The 23,648-nt window shown below is 36.9% G+C and overlaps 1 protein-coding gene across 1 annotated transcript in view; it reads left to right on the top strand.

Annotated features, from left to right (window-relative positions):
* Positions 1 to 23,648, top strand: part of Vta1 (vesicle trafficking 1) — a 56,084-nt gene that overhangs the window by 25,437 nt on the left and 6,999 nt on the right. The window contains exons 5-7 of the mRNA XM_028779218.1: positions 8,581 to 8,689; positions 18,136 to 18,312; positions 23,420 to 23,506. Coding sequence (XP_028635051.1) covers positions 8,581 to 8,689; positions 18,136 to 18,312; positions 23,420 to 23,506 — 373 coding nt within the window. The remainder of the gene's footprint in view (positions 1 to 8,580; positions 8,690 to 18,135; positions 18,313 to 23,419; positions 23,507 to 23,648) is intronic.

Below are 23,648 nucleotides of genomic sequence, written 5' to 3'. Positions count from 1 at the left end.
CTTCAACAGAGCCTGGCACACACCTATGATTCTGCGCGTCAAAAGTTGAAATAGGAAGATTATAAGTTGGAGGCCACCCTAAGCTGTGTTGAGACCCTGTTTATGGATGGATGGATGGATGGATGGATGGATGGATGGATGGAGTAGAAAGAGACAAAAAACTTGAACATCAGTACAAGTCTGATAATGATGGACACTAACCTATTTTTACAAATCAATAGGTGCATAGAGTTAAATATAATAAGACAAGTAAGTGATGGAAGAAAAGAGAAAGTTCTTTGTAGTATTAGATTCTGTTTAGTATCTCCCCTCAGATTAGTTAATAGCTTGAAAGGGAAAAAACAATAAATTCAAAAGGACCTTTTTAACCAGATATATAACATAAAGCAAACATGAAGAAACATCCAGCAGATCTAATCAATACACATTTTATAAATCAGCTAGCATTTTTTATGTTGGGGTCAGAAAAAATAGCCTTTATAGATTGAAATTAAATAGTCATGATTACTTTGATTATTAAATAATGCATGCTTCTTAGATTCTATCTCTGCCTTATGAAGAAATGACTGCAGAGGACATTACTGGCTCAGCTGACAAGGTGTTGTGACTATGAGTCACGTAGTACTGTTGTGTGTAAATATTCCTGATCTTAATATCTGTTGTATATGAGATTGTCTTTCATCTGAGGGAAAAAAAGATAGGGAGACAGTATTTTAAACAGTTGTAGAATGATTACAAGATATGTGGAATACCTTGACTAGATATAACATATCTATATAATATAGCATATCCTGTTATTAAAACTTTCTTAAAAGTTTAATGAAACTATGTTATTAAATAGTTACTTTGTTTGGAAATACTTTGTTTGGAAATCTAACCTGAATGTACATTCCAGTGTTATGATAATAGAGTAGATAAATCCAAATATGTGGGTTAAATTTTAATTATTTTTTGTAGTAGAATTTTGTTCTTCTCTTTAAAATCTTGTTTTATGAGATTATGGTAGCTTTAAAACTTATGCAACTATAAAACTTGTCTAAAAGTGTCAAGAAACATGTAATAAGTAATTATTAAGAACTTCAGTATATAATAACAGTTTTTATTACTTGTTTCTCAAGTATTTCTTACTATATTTTATTGCTCCTGGCATTTTATAGAACACATATTGTTTGTATGATACATCTTAAGGACCAAAAGTAAATATGCTACAGGCACTAAGAGACTACTAGCCTTTTTTTTTTTCTTTTTTAACTTCTATTTGTAACTTGGGGATTTTATAAATATTCTCAATACTACCCATTGAAACCCAAGTCAGAATATGTATTCAAGTTAAATAAATTTATATTTATTAACAAAAAAAAAGGTTTACTGCCATATTTCAATGATTTTTAAATGTGGTTTCTAGATACCCAGCTTGAGGATTGTTAACAGTATTTGATAAAAGGAATGAACTCCAAATGTGTCCACTGATTCTTTCACACATAGCAGTGCAGCCAGGACTGGGAATCACTTTCCTGAGTAGAGACAAACAGTGTTTGTAAGGACAGTAAACATGATGTCAAATGATAGCTGTAATTGAGAAACTGAAGGTAGAAATAAGAATTGGTGAGTAAGTTGATTCAAGGAAGGCCTTGCTGAGAATCAGGCTGCATTTTTGCAGGCCCTGAAGTGGTAAGAGAGAAAAATCACAGAGAGTCCGGGAGGAGGCAGATTATGTGGGACCTGTACTTTCTTATCAAGTGCTGTAATGATTCTGAAGCCACTGTTAACTACTCATTCATGATTGGGAGGTAGCAAAGGCAATACTTGACTGAATTAAAAATAAGAACAGGAAGAATAATAGAGGATAAAATGAAGAGGGGAATTCGGACATAGTTGATAAGAATTGTCTATTGAAATAGTTAACTGTTTTCAGTGTAGTAGACCAGAATTGAATGGGAAGCAGACATTAGATAGCCAATATTAGATACTGCTTGGTCAGACCAGAATTAGTAGTGGAGGGCGTGACTGTAAGTAGTCGTGTTCTGATTGTATTTCTGTCATAGACTGACAGAATTGGATGATGTGTGTGGGCATGACTGGGAGCTTGGCCATGAGTGGCTATTAAGAATGGTGTTGTATGCCATGGGTGGTTGCATATGCTATAACCTCAGGACTAAGGGGGCAAAGGCAAAGGATCAAGAGTTCAAGGCCAACCTCGTTTAAGTTTAGTACCTCAGAAAAACAGCAAAAGTATAAAAGAATTATGAGAAGGAACAAGTTTAGTGAGGGCATCAGTCAATGGAGCTGAACATTAAGACTCTAGGTATAGTAGTGGCTTATTACCCGTTGAAATACAATACTAAGGTGTGAAGATCATTATAAATTTATCAATTTAGAAATGTAAGGGACTTATTTCTTCTAATATGAAAATATTCTATAATAAAAAGAAAATTTCGCAGCTGGGCACACACCTTTAATCACAGCACTTGGAAGCAGAGCCAGGTGAGTTCCAGACTAGAGAGAGTTTCCGGACAGTTTGTGCTGTACAGAGAAACTCTTGTCTCAAAAAAAGAAAGGAAGGAAGGAAGGAAGGAAGGAAGGAAGGAAGGAAGGAAGGAAGGAAGGAAGGAAGGAAGGAAGGAAGGAAAAGAAAAGACAAGACAAAAAAAGTAAAAATTTCCCAAAAAATGTGTCACTTTTTACTAGGTTTTAAAATGAGACCGTTCCTCATATATTGCCTGTAAATAGTGAAACAACAGGTAGGATTGGGGGCAGAGGTTGTCATGTAAGGAAGGCTATAAGCCTACAAGTGAAATGTTAGGTGAAACGGTTCAGTATTGAGGGGTTTGGAAGAGGTCTGAACAGAGGATGTCAGTTTGAGACTGTGTTGTATGTTGTTAAAACCATCATGAATCAAGGCAGATGTTACAAAGAAAGTCTTTAAATTGGGGCTAGCTTACAGTTTCAGAAGTTTAGTCCATTATCATGGCTGGAAGCAGACAGGCATGGTGCTAGACAGTGTAGTTCAGAGCTTCATATCAGACAATGGCACAAAGAAAATACAAACCTGTCCCTGGCCTGGGCTTGTGAAATCTCTAAAGCCCACCCTAAGCTACAAACCTCCTCTGAGAGTGACACAGCTCCTCCAACAAGGGCATGTCTCCTAATCCTTCCTGTAGTGCATTCCTGGGAACTAAGCATGCAGGCATGAGCCATGGGGGCCATTCTCCATCAACCCACCATACTGGATAGGGAACGAAGGCTCAGTGGGGAAGGAAGGCTATCTAAGAACTAGGTGGTAGCAGTCCAGGCTTTGCATAACAAGAAAAAACAAAGACTGATTGCAATGTCATCAAGGTAAAAAGAAAATGAGGAAAGCTGGAGAGCCAATAAAACAAACACAAAAGGAGATGAAAGCAATGGGAGTGATACAGCATACTCTCATGGTCCAGAAAGTGGGATCTCGTGAGGGTAAGTACAGAAGTGTACAGAAATAGCTGACTTTGGTCATAGCAGTTATTTGTAATATCGAATCTACTAGGTTCAAGACAAAAAGTCAAGGAGAAAGAGTTTAAGGCAAGTTGGTTGAGCTTTCCCCAGAGTGAAGCCCTGCGTGCTAGAAATAGATTATATTGGCTTTTTCAAGTTTGCAGGTTTGACACAAATGTGGTTTTTGTTTTTAATTAAATCTCTTTTCATTCCTGTATGCATGTAGTTCAAGACCACCTAATCCAGCTTTGTGTTTTCTTCCCAGTCCAAGCACAGAGGGCTAGTACAGGCAATGAATTGAGAATTCAGGAAACCTTTGTATCTGTTACTACTAGCTGAAATTTGCCATTGTCAGTGATTTTCATCAATTCAGTTACAAAACAGGAACTTGGGGCCAGGGGACAAAAGTAAAAGCTCCTTTTACAATTCCTGTTTCCCAGAAAGGATGTCTTAATCAGCCCAAAGGAGTGAGTGAATTTTACAAATATTGACATCTTATTCTCCTCTTAAAATACTGTGTATCATCAAATGTTATTTATTTTTACTATAACAGTATTCAAATGTGCATTAACTCAAGTTAAAAACTGTCAGAAATGTCTGCTATATATTATTTATGCCAAGGTTTTGGAAAATAGGAATAAAAACAAATTTTTTTCTTTATGTGCTTTGGGTAATTTTTTTATATATTTACAAAATAGGCCTCTTTAGCTTACACTAATATTTTCTTAAAACTTTACGTATTTAATAAAGGTAGCCAGAGTGATTTAAGTTTCTACAATATGAAATTAGGAGTGAATCTTATAGTCATAATATAACTCTTCCAGTAAATCTACAGGCAAGGTTAACTTCCATAAAATGCAATTCACTTGTTTGTAGAAGTATTCTTTTTTTTTTTTTTTTACTACAACTGTTATCTTAAACATGCATTAAGTAATTGACCTTCTAAAGTTATTTCCCTGTGGTTTATATATTTCTATCTGAATTGCAACTTGTATCATGATTATGATGTAGCTTACAAAATCATTTCCAAATAATGTGCCTGGCTTTATTACTAAAATATCATGACTTTTGATGGCTCTGTAATGATGAAATTAATCAATCCTAAGGGAAAAGATGCAGAAGTACCTGCTGTGATTTGGATAAGGTCTCTCCAAATAGCCGAGTTTTAGAATGCTCATTCCCTCACATCCAGTACATGGAAGTGGTGGGACCTTGTAGAAGTCTTTTAGACCACTGAAACATGTCCACTAAGGATACTGTGGGATCCAGGCCTTTCTCTCTTGTTTATTCATGGTAAAGTATGTGGTTTCCCTCTCCAGGAGAAGCTAACAATTAAATTTTGATAAAAAGTCTCACATTTAGAGATGGCAGTTACTGCTGGCCTTCATGTTGGAGTGTATGTAATGTTTGTGCTGTCTCCTTCCTCCTGTCTCCCTCAGCAGTTAGCATAGTGTCTGCCTTGAGGAGATGACAAATAATTAACTTCCTGCAATCCAGAGAGGCTATTTTGAGAGTAAAGATGTAAGCTGAGCCTGAAGAGGAGGAGACATTTGACCACACGGTGACCATGGTAGGAAAGGGAGAAATAGCATGAGGAACGTTGCCTCTTCTGGATTACAGGAAATGGGACGGATGACACTGAAGCAGAATCATGAATGTGGAAGGCTTTGAGTGCCAGACCAAAGTGGTTTTGTTCACCTGGTCCCATGATGCCTCAGTCTTAGAGGAAGTAAAGTATAACTTGCTTGCTCTACAGGGCGATTGTGAGGACCATACAGTAAAGTATATAGAAGTGTTTTGGAGAGTGATATATAGTGTTTGGCTAAAACTTGCCTTGGATTTCTCTTATCCAACTCATTCATGATCTTCTCACCCAAAATGATTTTGTACTTATTCTGTCTTCTCTTTATTTCCACCTTTCTGACTACACAGACCTTTCTTGCTCCCCAGTCTCTCCTGCCCTCCTCTCTACCTTTTTATATCATCTTTGTCTTAGAAGACCAAGCCAAAATGACGTATCGGCTACCAGGCATCTTTGATCATTATTTTTTCTTTCTAAATTGTTCAAACACATATGACAAGAGACAGGTTTAATATTTCTACTTGTTATAGCTGATGTAATAGGCTTCCTGTGTGTATAGCTGGATAATTAGCTCCAATGAGCAGATGGAAGATATGACTTACTTTATATCTTTTTGCTTGCTAATTTAAAGTCTTAATAGCAAATGTTTATTAAGCTATAAAAATCCATAGTTTCTACATATACTTAAAATAGGTAATTTTAATTTTACAACTGGAGGATAAGATAATGAACATTTTTAAATAATGTCATTTGTAGATATGGAATTCAAGTGGACATCTAAACCTAGAGGTTCTTAAGTTAGATATAAGAACCTTTGTCCACCATTAGTCCCAGTTTATATGGGATTTTGAAAATTTAAATCTAAAGGAAACTCAGTTCTTTGACTTTTTTATTATTGCTGTTTCATGTAGTGAAAGAGAAGGGAGAAAAACAGAGCAACCAATATCCTGATGATGTTTCTTTAGGTCTGAAACTCCTAGTCTTGTGTTGTGACTCATGCTATAATCCCATCAGGAGGCTGAGGCAAAAGAATTGCCCACCCTGAATTTTGCATTGAGTCCCAGCAAACCTAAGCTGTGGAATGATACTCTGTTCCAAAAGTCATCCCACCCCATGCCCAAAAAAGTTCAATAGTCAAATTTGGGAAATTCCAACTTTCTAACCTGAATAATGCATATGTAGCCAAGTAACTCTACTACATTAGTGGAGAACAAGGCAGTTTCTGTTAGCATCCACTCATTGGATGGGAGATGCTGTTAACCAGCTAGTATATGCTAGAGTAAAACAAGATGCATGGTGCAGAGGGCGGACAAGAATAAACTGCCGTTGGTGATGTGAATGTGTTTATAGACAAGAAAATATTTTGTAAACACAAGCATGTAATGATAAATTATGGCAAATATTATTAGAAAAAATAGATTCTTAGTTGTTTTATGTTTGAGAGGTCAGGAAAACATTTGTGAGGCATTAATATTTGATGTACCCCATAGGGAATGAGTAAAGGTAAATAAATATACCTTGTGAGAAAGGTAGAAACAGACAGAGATAGCCTGGACATGTTTACAGAAAGATCTATTCAGAAAGCTACATGATAGAGCTATCCAGAAAAGAAAGGGATAGGAAAACAGAACCCCAGACAGTCATGACCCAAGTGGAACGACTTTTATAGCCCAAGTGCATGGAGAAGCCACTGAGAAGATTGGTATGAATGACTTTATATTTTAGAAGATTGGTATAAGCACTGGATAATGAAAACAGGGGAGGGGAGATTAAAATATAGAGACATACTAGGGGACCAGGGAAGTACTGGAGAAAAGCGTCAGGTAGAGAACTGAACTCTTGGTGAGTTAGATGGAAGTTGGATAAGGTAGGGTCTTGGTGAGTTAGATGGAAGTTGGATAAGGTAGGGGTGCTCAACATGACTCCCACTGATTTCTGTCTTCAGTGAATGAAGTTAACTGGGAGGAGGAGATGCTGGGGAGAATCAAGAAAGCAGTTTGGGGCAGATTAATTTAGTTGTGTATGTGACTTTGAAGTGAAATACCGCATCATCAGATATTTATCAGAAGCAAATTCAGACTAGATGTATACATTTGAGATTAATAAAGATGGCAGAAGCTGTATAAATCAATATGGAGACTGACAGAAACAAGTTCAGTGAATGCTGTCCCGATGCTTGTAGGAATTGCAAGAATAAGGAAGAAAGACAGATTGCTGTGAGGTGACAAACTGTACCTGATAATAAATGCTAAGATGTGAACCTGGGATGCGGAGAGAGGGAAGGCAGTGGGAGAGCAGGGGAGAGATAATATATGCATGAATCCGCGTGAGTATACATCTTCTGAAGGAGCTGCCACGAAGCTCAGACACCAGACACACTGCCAAATATAAAGGTAGCCCCAGTGTTTCAAAGCCTTCATTTCTTAGAAAATTAGAAATAATGGATTCCTGTCACTTTGCTATTACTGTGGGAAACATAAGTATTGTTGTAAAGTCCTTTATAAGTGACACTGACTGCTCCACTGGCTTGCAGTCTCTGCTAGAACAGGAGAAACCTTCTAAGTATTTGAAGGCTGGATAGCGGCTTAGGTAGCAAAAACTGAGGTAGGAGAAAAGGTGTGTCACAGAGTAGGACTAAGGTTTAACAAACAGAAGTGGTCCAGGGCTTAATGTACTGCTGTCACGTATGACAGAGGAGGCTGGAAATGGCATCTGAGATTGCCCCAGAGGAGTAGGTTATTGGTGACATTATTTTAAAAAAAAAGCCCCTCTGATGAGTAATGAGGTATAGACCATGCCACTTGTAGGCACATTCAGATTGTATGACTTTGTGTATGAGTGGACAGAAAAGAGAGAAAGCAAGTACACATGCCAGTGAGCTAAACAATAAAACTCGGAGTGTGGACAGCTGTTTTGAAAAGCTTGTTAAAGAAGTTGAGCAGAATGCAATCAGACTTGGGGGGAGGGAGGGATATAGGAACCAGTCTTAGGGGCTGAAGCAGGAAAGCACTCCAGGCTCCTGAGTTGAGTGGTGTTTTTGGGTTCCTCTTTAGACAACAGAATGAGACTGACTCTGGCTCCCCTCTTGAGAACTAAGGTGGTCAAATCAAGTACTTAGGTAATACATGACAACTTAGAAATTAAAATTAACCACCATAACATTTTTATCATGTAAGTCTTATTTTTATTTTCAAGGATTTGTATATATCTTTACAGAACAATTATTAGTTTCTTTTATATTTTATCTTAAAATTCCATTTAACCAATTTCTTTAGGTTCTCAAGAGTTAGAAATTTTGCTGGCAAGATACACATATGCTTCCCTGACGAATTTTGTGAGGTGATGTGATGCCATGGTGTTCTAATGAAAATGCCTTCTCACGGAGTCCCCAGTTCCTGACCACTGAAGAATCAGCAGTAGAATATAGAGATAGCCAGATTCTCAGAAATATGGCTTAGCCCATGTTAAGTACTTCTCCTTTTAATTTTACCCTGGTCTAATGTTGCTGCAAATATATTCCCTTTTAGAATGTGAAACATAGAAAGTACGCAAGGTGGAAGGCAACATATATTCATAACTGCTTAAAGAATGGGGAGACTCCTCAAGCAGGCCCTGTTGGAATAGAAGAAGAGAACGGTATGTATTTATTAATCCTAAGTTTTAGTAGAGTCTTTAATAGAAATGCTTTAGTAGAATCTTAAGTTTTCAGAGATTTCAAAGTTATCAGAAAGTACTAGCAAATTTTTCATTTATAGTAATTATAAAACCAGGAATTTAGGGACAGGTAAGATTAAGGCTTTCCATGTTCTCTTTGTCCATGTTAGCTAAGTGGCTTGGTGGACTCCTATATCTGCCCAGATTTCATCCCTGCATAGGAAAGATAGTCTACTTACAATGTGACCTAGAAGTGTTCCCAAACTCCAGTGAATATTGTATTAGTGCTGTGATATTTTTATGTATTTATTTGATATGTATTGGTAGGGGCAGGGGGTGATACTTTACATGGGTCCAAAATTACAGAGTGTACAACAGTGGGAAATAGGTTTCTCATTTCCATATACTTGTCTTCCTAGACCCTACCAAAACTCAGAGTAAAGACATTAGCTTTTTGTTTATCTTTACAGAGGTCATTATTTTATGAATTTTCAAACAGAAGGATGGATGGATGGATGGATGGATGGATGGATGGATGGATGGATGATGGATGGATGGATGGGTGGATGGGTGGATGGGTGGATGGATACATGCATACATGGAGTCTCCACTTTTCCCACACAGTTTAGAATATAGTGTTTTACACTTAGGAAAAACGAAAACTACATACAGAAGAATTTTGACATTATTGTATAGTAAGTTTATATTATTTAATAATGAAAAATATAACTATCTTATTATCTTTATTTGACCTGTCAGTTAATATGGGATAAAAAAGGAAGGAGAAAATGTTTCTCATGTTAAAAAAAAATTAACTTGTAGTCAATAACTTAGAATAAATTAAAAGAGAATAACACTGTTCTCTGAACTGAGAAAAGTCCAAATGATCCTTACACTTTATGAAATGATATGGGAACATCTGTGGAGATCATCATTTATTATAGGACTCATTAAGCTTTCTTAAAGGATGAGGTAGTATATTTAAGCTTGTGAACTTATTGTGAGCCTTATTACATAAGTTCAATTCTGCTGTTACAGTGGAGAAGTGACTGTGGGCAGTGAGCAGACAGGTATACAGGGTTCTGTTCAGTATCATGTTAGCTACAGTCTAACTTATTTTCTCATTGTATTGAATAGAGTGGTGAGACTGTCCAGCTTTTCATTGTGACTAAATCTCACTTGTCATGATGTTTATTACACAGATGAATTCCATCCATTGCTATTATTGTAATGAGAATGTTTGCACTAATGATGTTTATAACTAAAGTTGACCTAGAATTTTTTTAAGGGGATTAAAATATTATACTCATGGACTGCCTCAGGAACACTTGTATCCCCAGTTTCAGGCTTAGCTTCAGATCCAGTTCCTCAATCCTCTATGGCCGCCTACACTCACTGGGACATATATAACACATACATATAGATAAATATATTTATAAATAAAACTTGAAATTTACTCATACATTTTTTATTCTTTGGAACAGTTTAAATAGACTGGCAATTATCTGCTCTTTAATGCTTTGGAAAAATTTTCTGTGTAGCTGAGTATGGTGGCCGTTGCCTATCATTTAATTCTAGCACACTGGAAAACTGAGACTGAAGGATTTCTCTGAGCAGAAGACAGACAGGTTTATGTAGCCAAATATTACCTCGAAAAAATTAAAGAGACAAAAAAGTGTGTATGTTTGGGGGTGGGGGGGTATGAAACTTTCTTTGGCACTATTCTTCATCTGTGCCCACCTAATAAGAAGATTTACACTAATGAAATAAATCGTGTTTTCAACTCATTTTAGTAACCTCCAGATATAAATGTGGTCCTTCCCATTAACTCTAAGTTACAGTTCTCTACAGAGACAAGCATACCTGTACAAGGTTGCATGTATGTATCAACTGACAAACGTGACAGTGATGCTGAGTATCTGTAGCTCCAAGGAACATTGTAGAAGGTGGGGCAGAAAGAATATAAGACCTAGAATACCAGGAAGTGTGCTGTGAAGTAGTCTCTCCTCAGAATGGCTGTGTAAAGAAAACAGAAAATGACAGTATCAGGGGACATGTTAATGGAAAAGAGGAAAACTTTTGCAGGATCTCGCCCCTAGACAAGGAAGTATAGGTAAGTAATGACTGCTGAGGTGGTTTGAATATGCTTGGCCCATCAGGAGTGGTATTGTAAGGAGATGTGGCCTTGTTTCTATACAGTTATGCATACACATACATACTTACACACATGCGTGTACATGTGCACATGCACGCACATGCACACACATGTGACTGTAATCAAATAAACTATCAACTTGAGGGCCTCAGGGTATGAAAGGTGTTCAAGTGAAGGTAGCTGAGAATGCTGGAGAGAGGAAGTGGGGAGTGATATAATTCTGTTTTAGTTTAAAACATTAAAAAAATAAAATAGGAGAAGACAGATAAGTCCTAGTGCTACACGACCACTAGGAGCAATGCTGAAATCATTAATCATAAACCAAAAGAAAGCCCATGTACATGCTAAAATCTAGAGTATTCGTAATGACTGTCAGCGTTCTGGCAGTAATGCCAACCAGCTATAACTTATGGATTCCTTATGGAAAAAGAAAGCAAAGGTATTAAATTAAGCATATACTTAGTATAAAACTTGGCAGTCCAGTTATTAACCCAAGCAGAGTGGTTCTCATCTTGTAGGTCACAATCCATTTGAGGGTCAAAGAACCCTTGCACAGGAGTTACCTAAGGCTATCAGAAAACAGAGATATTTACAATATGATTCATAACAGCAAAATTACAGCTATGAAGTAGCAACAAAAATAATTTTATGGTTGGGGGTCACCACAACATGAGGAACTGTATTAAAGGGTCACAGCATTAGGAAGATTGAGAACCACAGTCCTAGAGAAAGGCAAATATGTGTTTACACAAAGGACTATATGTGAATGTATATAAGAGCTTTATTTCTAATTATTCAGAATGTAGAAATAACCTAGATAATACCAGTTTTTGAAAGAATTAGCCACAGAACTCTGCAGTCAAATGCCACTGTTTTTTGTCTTGTTTTTTAACTAAGTTGTTTGACAGTTTCATACATGTACATAATGCCTCCTCATACTTTGTCACCGCCTACACTCTATAAACTCCTCCAAATGCCCTTTCCCTTCCTTTTCTCTCTGTAAATCTCTTCCCACATTGGTCTGTGGCCATCTGTGTAACCAAGGATTAAAACTAATCATTAGAACCTGGTCAACTCATCAGTGAGAGTATAACTGAAGATGTCTTCTCCTCGCCAGAATGAGACCATCAATCAAAAAAAAAAAAAGGTGTAGGACCCTGGGAGCCCCTTTCCAATCATGTAGCCCTGGGGTTGTAAGATCATGATTACATTTACTATGCCATTCTCATAATTTAGCAATTCCCAGACCTCCTCCCTATTTTCCTGATCTTATTTTTTCTCCTCTTGATGATGGTCCCTTAGTTTTTCAGAGGCGGTTTAAATGTCCTATTCAAGGTAAAATATCTGTCACTCTTAGCAACTTGAGTAGCAGTGAGTCTTCTGTACATCACCTTTCATTGCAAAGAGAAACCATCTTGGATCATGGCTGAGAGTAGTATTTTTCTGTGAGTTTCTATAATTGCATTTCTCTTGCTGTGGCAAAAACACTTTGACCAATTTAGGTTAATTTAGGGTAGGAAATGTTTTATTTCTGCTTATAGGTTTTACAGTCCATCAGTGTGGAAAGTCAGGCCAGGAGCTCAACAGGGACTTAAAAGGAGAAACCATGTAAGAATGCTGCCTGTTGGCTAGCTTGGAAGCATATACTTATTTTGCCTAGGGCTCCTTGCCCAGAGAATGATGCTGCCCTCTGTGGGCTAGACTCTCCTACATCAAATAATAATCAAAGCAGTCCCAGACAGACCTGCCCGCAGGCCAATCTAATATGAGCAACCCTTCAATTGAGACTCACTTCTCAAGTGACTCTAGGCCATATCAAATTGACGGTTAAGGCTACTATGACAGATATAAATATGGACATTTTGAAGGAGGCCTGATATACTAGCACCATGACAATTAAGAAAATCAGCAGTAGTAAGTTCTCCCCAGAGCCTAAGATCACCAGAGACACAGGTTGGACTTTTATTACAGGCATGGGTTCCCTGCTGGGAAGCTGACCTCATATCTACTGAGAGATCAGGTGGTTAGCAGTCATGCCGTTCTTTGTAGCACTGTGCACATCTTGCCTACATGTTGGCATTATAGTCTATAGGGCTTACAGCCAAGTACAATTGTTGATGCCAATAGCTTGTCTTTACTCTTCAGCAGGTACTATAATGGTTATACTGTTGAAAGGAAACATTCAGTTTAGTTCTAGCTCAGTTCTCTGTATCCTGGAGTCAACATGTAGAATGTCTTCAGTAGTGAGTCTTCTCACCTAGGTCTGGTAGCCAACCAGAAGACATAAACAAGATTGTAGATTGATTTGGTGGTTCTCGGGCTTCCTTGACTAACAGCTCATGGGGTATCCCACATCTGATACTGATATTTATTTTTAATAACCCATTGTCTTTAGACACATTATCCCACCTTGCATGAGATCACTCCTCTTGAGTTTCTCCCTCTTTGCCAACCTTGACTTCTCCTGCCTCCGTGCCCCACTTCTGACAAAGTAGCAGATGTCCATATGACTTTTCACATACCCTTCCTTTAGAATAACCTGTCTCTTCTCATTTCCTTAGTATTCCTCCTCGGTTTTCCTATCACTTGTGTTCTGTTACTTACCCTTTAATACAGTTTCTCATGTGTGGTGACCCCCGGCCATAAATTTTTTTTGTTTCTACTTCATAGCTGTAATTTTGCTACTGGTATGAATCATAATGTAACTATGTGGGTTTTTTTCTTATGGTCTTAGTTGAATCCTATAAAAGGGATTTGCATTTGACTCCTAAAGGAGTCTCTACCCACAGATTGAGAACCACTGATCTAGGGCCTGTAACTTATCCAGTTACAGATTTTTGGCCACTTTAGCAGTGTCAGAAATTGGTTCAGTATTACAAGGTAGGCCTTAGTCAAATTGTAAAACTGGTTAGTCATTTCTATAGCATTGTGCCACTGTTACACCAGTATATTTGCAGGCAAGTCACTATTGTAAGTCACAGGGTGCGTAACTTGAATATAATGATTATTTTTCTCTTTCGTGTATTACTCTCCAACTCAATGTATGCAGTTAGTAAGCAGAGGTGAAGCTTTTAGTTGGGAGCAGCTCAATTTCTCCATGTTTGATAACATACATAGTATCTTCAGCAATAGAAATAGCATTGGCAGTAGACTATAATACTTGGACAAGTAATGTATAAGAACCCCATCGGCCAGTGATTCTACAAAAGATAACCATCCCTGGTACTAATTGTTTTACTAAGTGGTGTAAGATACCTAGTTAGGGTATTGTTTCCCACTTTATATGGTAATTCTTCTTAATTATTTTCATATGTGTATATACTTAAGAGGACTTCTACAGTAATAGATTTCCATATGACTTTTTAAAAGCTTTTAGTGTTAGTTGCCCTTTCTCATATCCTTTATCCTACCCTGCCATCTGTATCCGCCATTTAATCTTCCTATTCTAGTTTTTTCATTATCTCTTTCTAACATATATTATTTCCCCTTCTTTGGAAGATCCCCACATCTCTTCCTACCTACTTGTTCTCTGTAGTTACTCTAAATAAATCATATGTATCTAGCACTTAAAAACTAGCATCCACACATGTGATATTTATCTTTCTGAATATATATATATATATGCATGCACAATGGTTGGTTGGTTGGTTTTGGCTTCATCCATTTACTTGAAATGTTTGTAATCTCATTTTTCTTAACAGTTGAGTAATAATTTCATTGTGTTAATGTACCACATTTTCATTATCCATTCATCATTATCCATTGATGGAAATCTAGTCTGTTTCCAATTTCTGGCTATTATAAATAGAGCAGAAATGTACATAACTGAGCAAGTATCTCTGTAGTAAGATGTAGTCCTTTGGGTGTATGCCCAAGCTGATCTTGACGTGGATTGATTCTCAACTTTTGAAGAACTGCCATGCTAATTTTCATAGTGGCTGTACCAATTTGCACTACCACCAGCAGTGAATAACTATGTCCCCTTTGCCTGTATCCTCACCAGCATCTGCTTGGTCTTGGCAATTTTGACTGTGGTAACACAAAAATCTCAAAATAGTTTTGATCTGCATTTCTTTGACAGCTAAAGATGTTGAACATTTTTAAGTGTTTCTCTGCCAGTTTTGTTGCATCTTTTGAGAATTATTTAGTTTTTATGTCCCGTATTTTAATTGTGTTATTTGTTTTCTTGATGCTCAGGGTTTTTTGTTTTTTAAGTTTTTTATATATTCTAGATACTTACCCTTTCTTATTAGACTAACCCTATCTAATTAGTGAAGATTTTTTTTCCTAATTGGCAGGCTGCTGCTTTGCTCAAATGATGCTATCCATTGCTGTACAGAATCTTTTTAGCTTCATGAGTTTCCACTTATTAAATGTTTTATAGGTGTCCTGTTCAGAAAGTCCTTTCTAGTCCTAGTGACTTGAGACCTATTCGTCACTTCTCTTATAGCAGATTCAGGCTATCTGGTACTATGGTGAGATCGTTGACCTATTTGAAGTTGGTTTTGTACAGGATAATCAGGAGGGATCTATCTTCATTTTTTTACAGGCAGCTATTCAGTTATTCCAGCACCATTTGTAAAGATTCTATATTTTCTCCAGTATATATTTTTGGCATGCTTATCAAAAATAGATGTGTGGGGTTTGGGAGCTTATTTCTGGGTTTTCAGTTCATTTCCATTGACCAATGTCTGTCTCTCTCCCTTTTATTTTTCCTACTTCCTCTCCTTCTCCCTCTCTGTCTCTGTCTTCCTAATATCATGCTGTTTTATTACTAAAGCTTTGCAATACAATCTGAAATGTCTGGAGTGGTGATACTTCCAGCAGTTCATTTATTATTCAGAGTAATTTTAACTATCCTGAGGTTTTTGCGTTTCCATATGAAGTTGGTCATTTTTTGTTGTTTAGTTTCTGTGAAGCATTGTGTTGGAATTTCAATGAACATTTTCTTAAATGCGTAAATCATATGTGATAGGATAGTCATGTTCACAATTTTAATCTTACTGATCCATGAGCATGGGAGATCTTTACAACTTCTGTTATCTTCTATTTCTTTTTCAGTGTCTTAAAGTTTATTTCATACAAGTCTTTCACTTTCTCAGGTAGAGTTAGCCCAGTATATTTTGGGATGCTATTGTGAAAGATACTGTTACCTTGATTTTTTTTTCCTCAGTCTAGTTATCATTGGTGTATATAGGAATACTAATTTGTGTTAATTTTATTTTTAAAATCCTACTACTTTGCTGAAAGTATTTATCCGCTGTAAAAGGTTCCTAGTGGAGTTTCTAGCATCTTTTATGCATAAAGTCATATCTACAAACAAGGATACTTTGCCTTCTTCCTCATGTATATCCTTTTGACCTCCTTCATTTACATTATTGCTCCAGCAAAACTTCAGGTAATTTAGTGAATAGGAAGGTAGAGAATATCCTTGTCTTGCTCCTGATTTTAGTGAAAGTGTTTTGAGTTTCTCTATTTAAGTTGATGCTGGATATGAATCTGCCGTTATTTCCCTTACTGTGTTGAGGTATGTTCCTTTTATCTTTAGCCAGTACCTCTATCATGAAGAGATCTTATGTTTAGACAAAGGCCCTTTTGCATATAATGAAATGATGCTGTGTTTTTGTCTTTAGGGCTATTTATATGGTAGTTTACACTTAGGAACTTGTGAATGTGTGTGTGTGTGTGTGTGTGTGTGTGTGTGTGTGTGTGTGTGTCTCAGGATGAAGCAAACTTGATCATGGTGGATAATCTTTCTTAAATTCGGTTTGCAGGCATTGAGAGTTTTTTGCATCAATATTCATAAGGGATACTACTGTATAATTTTTTTGAGTGTGTAGCTTTAGCATTAGGCTGATAATGGCTTCATAAAAAGAATTTGTAAATGTTCTTTCAGTTTCACTTTTGTCAAATAATTTGAGGAAATGGTGTTAATGCATCATTAAATTATTAATATGAGGTGTCTTCAGTTTTTTGATGTAGCATTTAGTCATATGAATTTGCCACTTAGAACTGCCTACACTGTTTCCTTAAGTTTGTGAATGACCAATTTTCAGTTTCATGTAACTCTAAAATGTTTTTAATTTCTGACTTCATTACTATCCTGGCCCAGTTTATATTCACTGGAGAATTGTTTAGCTTCTGTAACATTGTATACTTTCTGTCATTTCTTTTGCTGTTAATATTCAACTTTAATCCATGATAGTCAAATAGGATTCATTTCTTCTATATCTGCTAAGACTTGCCTTGTGTCCCAATACTTGTTCAGTTTTGGAGAAAGATCCATAAGCTACTGAAAAGAAAGTGTGTCTGTAGTGTTGTGGTATAATGCTCTGTAGATGTGTGTTGGGTCCATTTGATTTATGAGGTTGCTAAACTCTAGCATTTCTCTGTTTCATTTTGTCTGGATGGTCTATCTATTGATGAGAGTGGGATATTGGAGTTAGGTGCCCAATATCAGTGTGTGAGGATTAATATGTAATTTGAGATTTAGTATGTTTCTTTTATGAAATACAGTGCCCTTGTGCTTTGTGTGTAAATATGTAGAATTGTAATATCCTCCTGATGGGCTTTACCTTTAATGAATATGTAATGTCCTTCCCTATCTCTTCTGAATAGTTTTGGTTTGAAGTCTGTCTTATCAGATATTAAAATGGCTATATGTCATTGTTAAGAATTCTGGATATGGGAAAAGGATTTCAGTATATTTGAAGTATAAATATATTCACAAAGTTGTCTAGAAAAATGTTTATCTCAGAGTAGTAATTTGATTTACTTTTTAAAAAATAATTTACTTTTAGAGGTATGTATAATCAGACAAATACTTGGCAATGTGATAGAAAGCAAAATATTGTATTTTACTTTGATAGTAATAGACCATCATTTAGTAGCCTACATATAGAAGATATGGAATAAAAGATGATTATCAAAAAACAGTCCTTTTTTGACAGCACAAATGTGACCTATTTTACCAAAAATGTCCTTTTTTTTATTTGAAGTTTGTTTGCTTAATAGAAATAACCGTGTGTGTAGCAAATGTGTAGGCCTGGTGGACATTGTCCAAAAGAAATGCTGTTCATTGTCAGCCACAAACTTCTTAAAAATAAAAAATTTAAAAATATAACGATTTCAGGAAATAGCCTGCTTATTAGCTACATGTAGGTGAAATTGTATTTGTAGATTCCTTCTGTCATGTGAGAGTAGAGGAAAGTGAAAGTATTTGGTCATTGTATTTCAAATCCCTGCTTCAACAGTTTACGTGTGTTATATACAGATGTTGAAGAAAATGAAGATGTTGGTGCAACCTCTCTGCCCACCCAGCCACCTCAGCCATCGTCATCTTCAACATACGACCCAAGCAACTTGGCAACAGGCAGCTACAGTGGGATACAGATTCCTCCAGGTGCACATGCTCCAGCTAATACCCCTGCAGAAGTGCCACACAGCACAGGTATAAACACAATACTCTGTCCCCATTTTCATAAAAACTCGAGAGTTCTGAAGCTGCACATAGGCTAATGAGTAACCAGAATTATGGGGACCTAAATTCTGATCCCAACACCCACATAAAAAACTGGCCATGATTACACACACAGCTATCACCCCAACATCAGGAAGTGAAGAGACAAGTGTTGCTGAGGCTTGCTAGCTGGTAGCTTAGATCCAGGCTATTTGAGAAATCCTACCTTAAAGGAAGGCTGAGAGTAACAGAGCACAGGAGGCCAGTGTCCTTCTCTGGCCTCAGCACACAACCATTCTCATACACTGCCTATACTTAGACCACACACAAGCACCATACTCACACAAACGCATACACGTGCACCACATACTCACACTTACGCACACTCAGTCGTACACATAGAATGTTTCTAGGAAGGCTCTCCACTTGTCTCTGGTCCACATAATGACATCCACGACTGCTGTGACACTGTGCCCTTACATTTTGGGCTTTCATTTGCCAATCTCATTTCATCAAAACCTTTTAGGTCATCATATATGGGTTTCACAATTAGTTAAAAATTATTTTCACCATTAAAATAGCAATTACATTTTTTTCTTCCCATTTTAAAATTTAATGCTTTTTGTTTATATTGTTAATATATTACTTTTATTATTGATGAAACTGATTGTTTTATCCTCAGTCTCTTGTGTCATTGTGGAGTGTAATTCATCTGGCTTACAAGGCTTTAAGGTTTGTGTCATGACACAGCTAGGTCAGCTACTGTGAATAGGTTTAGTACATATACTATAAAACACTGTTTTAAATGTTTTATAGTCTTCAAATGTGAGAAACATTCATCATTTCTAATCTAGAGTGTTTGAGCAAAACCAGCTACCCAAGCGAATCTGCAAGAGGACAATTCTGGTCAGAATGTACCTGACAGAGTAAACACTGGCATTCTTTCAGAAGCAGCATGCCATGCCTTTGAACCAGATCCCAAGGTCTTCTGGTTCCCACTAGACTATAATTTGTCATAGCTCATCTAATATCTACTTCCCTCGCCCTATGTTTTTTTTTTTCTTTCTAGGATGAAGTTAGTACCTATTTTTTCTGCTTAATTATTAAAGAGGGGAAAGCATAAAATTGACTGGCACTTATAATACAGAAATACTCATTCTACAGATTCATGTCCTTCTTTTCTTCTTCTTTCCTCTGTGCCAGAGAAACAGAGCTGTTTGTGACAAGTTAGTGAACATTCCAAATTATTTTGTGAATCAAGACAAATACCATGTCAGTGTAGAGTGTATGGAAAGGTTACCTGAAAGGTACTACTGTAGAAAGAGATCTGAGGGCAGTTCTGTAGTAAAGTTACTCACCCTGGATCCATACATACCTGGTGTATGTGTGTGAAACAACAAACCATACTTTTAGTTGGAGGACTGTTTAATTGACCTATATGAAATTAACATTTTATACAGTGAAATCATTAAAATCTTGATAGCTTCATGTGGTCACACTAATAGTCAGAACTTATTATTGTGAATATTCATGATAATGATAAATATTAGAAAGTAGACTCTAGGAAGTGTTCTAGTGTGCACAGTGCATCTTGATCTGGTTAACTGAGACATGTGCTGGTTGTGTTTTCTGTCTCTCCCTACCTGCTCAGATGTGTATAAATATAGCATATTTTTATATCCTGGTTATCCCTTCCCCACATCCTCTTTCATTCTTCAAAGAAGCAAATAAAAGTAAAAACCTTCTAAGAAACATACCCAGTGAAGAGCAAGAATTTGAACTCAAGACTCTGACTTCATTGAGTTAGTTAGGAAGTTGCCTCCTCCTCTCTGTGTCCCTTGTGTGTGATCCTTGGGAGACAAGGATCTAAATCTTTTCTAACCCAAACTGGCTTTCTCAGTGGCATGCCTCTGTTTAGTTACTGATTTTTGATGCCAGATCTCCTCTTAACTCTATTTTTTTCTGTTACATTTACTCATTTCATAGCTGTCAAATAAAAGAAAGCAATAACATTTTTAGTTTATAAACATAACAGATGTTTCCCCTCTGGCTCTCTTTAAGAGTGATTTACCTTCTCTCATGTAATAGGTCCAGGATGCACTTTTATCAAAGGGAAATCCTTCAGATAGCTGAAAAGAATAATATGTACTCATTGAGAAGCTTTAGTTCTTCCACAGAAAAGCAGTGGGTGCAAGGAGGGCAGGAATGGTGGTTGTTTCGAAGTGTTTGCCACTGTGCTAGCCACTGAGCAAATAACACATGGAGACATTAGTAATGTTCACTGTGTCTCTCAAAATTCAAAATGTGTGGTTCTTGTAGGCTGTATCACAGAAGGCCTTAGCAGAAAATTAGCTCCATAAAAATGGTACAACTGTATTATTACTGCTAGCCTTTTTTTTTTTTTCCAGAGACAGAGTCTCACTATGTAGCCCTGGCTGATCTGGAACTCTCTATGTAGATAATCTGGCCCCTAATTCATATTTATCCTCCTCAGGAGTACTAGAATTAAAGATTTGCACCACCACACCCAACTGCTGCTAGTCTTTTGACCTCTCACCTACTACACTGCAGACCTGAGCTCTGTGAGGAACTGGAGGGAGAAGTTATACTGTTGGGTTCTGTGTGGTATCATCTGCTTGTTGACATCCTAGCCTGTGTTTTTCTCTCAGTGCCATTTCCCCTGGTTACATGGGGGATCTGTCATATCCGTCCTCTGATTTTCTTACCTTTGATTCTGGTGTTCTTTATAGGTTAGAGTAGCTGTGTCTTCCTACCTTTGCTGGGCCTCTAACCCCACTCCATTTCAAGGCTCTGTTGAAAGCTTAAAGACAATCTTCCTTAGTTTCCTAATTAACTCTTTTATGTCACCCTTCTTTCTATGCCATTTAGCCTGTAGAACAAGATATTACTTAACAAAAAATGTTAACAGTATTCTTGAACACATATGTATGAATGCCTTCTAATATGCTGCGTAAGTGTGGCTCAGAAGTTACTTTCTGTCATAACATTTTATTGCATTTTATTAATGAGTAACATAAAGGAATTAGTGTTCAAACTCACTGCTTTCCTCCTAGTAGTGCATTGTAAAGGATTACTTCACTCCAACATATTATAGTCTAAGAGTTGCAATCATTGTGTAGATTGCCCAGAGTGTCCATTCCAAATCCAGAACAGAGAAAAAAAGAACAGATTAGAGCACCTAGTGAATAAATAGTAACCTAAAAAACATTACCAACTTACCAGGTATTTTTGAACTTACATCAGTCCAGTATTCTAGGCTCTTGGTGGCTGCAAAAAGGGCTTCAAGACAAACAGGAAGAGACATGTCCAGACTATCCTGCCTCAGGCGTGGATGACAGCTGAAGGACTGACCAAAAACTTAGTAAGATTCACATAGCCTTTTAAAGCATTATTCACATGAACTACTGCTGTAGAACTAAGCAGCCTCTGTGAATTCTACTGTGTTCCTAATGCAGCTTGTTCATAGGACCTACACACGGAATCATTTAAAACTTGCCATAGAATGCTGGCCAAAAAGTATGCCCTTCCTTGAGTCTGTTGAAAGATTTAATCTATGGATGAGTATGAGTTGCTGGGGAAGGAGTAGAGTTACCTGCTTGGAGAATGTGCGCAGCCATGTTCATGCACTTAAGATATGGCTACTGAAAAGCCCTCCTAGGCTTCACGAACAGTCCTAATCAGATCTCCTGACTTTATCACATTTGTCTTTCATTTTGTTTTATTTTGTTGTTTTTTGAGACAGAGTCTCACTGTGTGGCCCTGGTTGGCCTGAAACTGAAAGAGATCTGCCTGCCTCTGCCTCCCAAATCCAGGAATTAAAGACATGCACCACCGTGACCTGACTTCTAACATCCTTTTTAATGTTACCTTGATATATGCCTTTAAAGGTTTGTGTGGGAAAGTATGTCAAATGCTAATTGCTTAATATACTTTGTTAGAACTCATCATAATTAAGCAAAAGGTCAGTGAATTATGCAGCATAAATTTTATATGTCTCCTGGCTTTTCAGTAATAGGTATATCCACTGTAGTTCTGTGCATCGTTTTTTTAAATAGTGGATTGGTTTTTAAATAGTGATTTAAAAATAGAAAAGAAGGAGCATTATAAAGCCATTAAGAAGAAAGTGAGAATTGTATTGTTAATCTGGAATTATAGCAGCTAACAGCAAAGCAGAGTAGTATACTATGTAGAACTAATTTTATTTATAAGACACATGCATACAGAATTTTGAATTTTCGGAGATCACTTGGCTTCTGGAAGTAGTCAGCTTCTCTTCGTATGCTTTCCCTGCTGTCGAGTCAGTATAGTCTTTTGTACGAGTTCAGTGCATTCTGCTAATAGTTTAAGTGAGGAATAGGCTGTACCTGGAGCCTATTGCTAGGCACACACTGATTTGAGAGCTTTGACAAGTCTTGACAGGAACTCAGACTAATCATTCATTTACCTGTAAAAATAACACCTTAAAAGCATTAGCTGGAGAATTTCAGTGTTCAACTTCACATACTTATGAACTGTATTTTTCGGCTGACTTAAATCACAATTATGTGTCTTTGACCTCGAGGTACTTAGCAGGCTAAGAGATTAAAAGATGGGAAGGAAGTCTCTTCCTTTAAAGATACATGGCAAGCTTATAAAAAGCATGACCACGTGGTCATGTATGTATAAGTTATATGATATGGCATGAGCAGCTCATTGTTGTGTTTATGAATATGAGGATATGTATATATATTTACATATTCAGACATTAATATTGAAAAAAGAAGCAGTGAATTTGAGAGTGAGTAAGAGGGTACATAGGAAGGGTTAGAGGGAGGAAAATGAAGGGGGAAATGATGTAGTTAAACCTTAATTTCAAAGAACAAAAAAATTGACTCACTAGTCATGAAGGTTAACACTCATATTTTCCTGCATATTTTCTATTCCAGTGTGTAAAATAAGTTCAAATTGATGTGTCAGAATCAATTAAGGTTTCAAGAAAATGTTGAAATAGTGAAATAATTGCCAACCTTTGTCTTCTTTCCTGATATGAAATTAGGGAATGAAGCACTTTCTGCATATCTCTGATTTTGATTCACAGGTGTAACGAGTAATGCTGTCCAGCCTAGTCCACAGACCGTGTCAGCCATTCCAGCCATTGATCCTGACCTGTACACAGCTTCCCAGGGTGAGTCAGCTGGCTGCTGCTGGCTGCATTGTGTCACTCCTTATTTGAGGTGGTGTTTATAATTGTTCCTTGAACGGACCATATAAATTTTAGTATCAAAGTTATTGAAACAAGCATTTTTCACTGTGTCTGCTAGATTGTC

Source organism: Grammomys surdaster, unplaced genomic scaffold (assembly GCF_004785775.1).
Source record: "Grammomys surdaster isolate TR1022 unplaced genomic scaffold, NIH_TR_1.0 348, whole genome shotgun sequence".
Taxonomy (NCBI): Eukaryota; Metazoa; Chordata; class Mammalia; order Rodentia; family Muridae; genus Grammomys; species Grammomys surdaster.
This window is presented reverse-complemented; position numbering and strand designations above follow the sequence as displayed.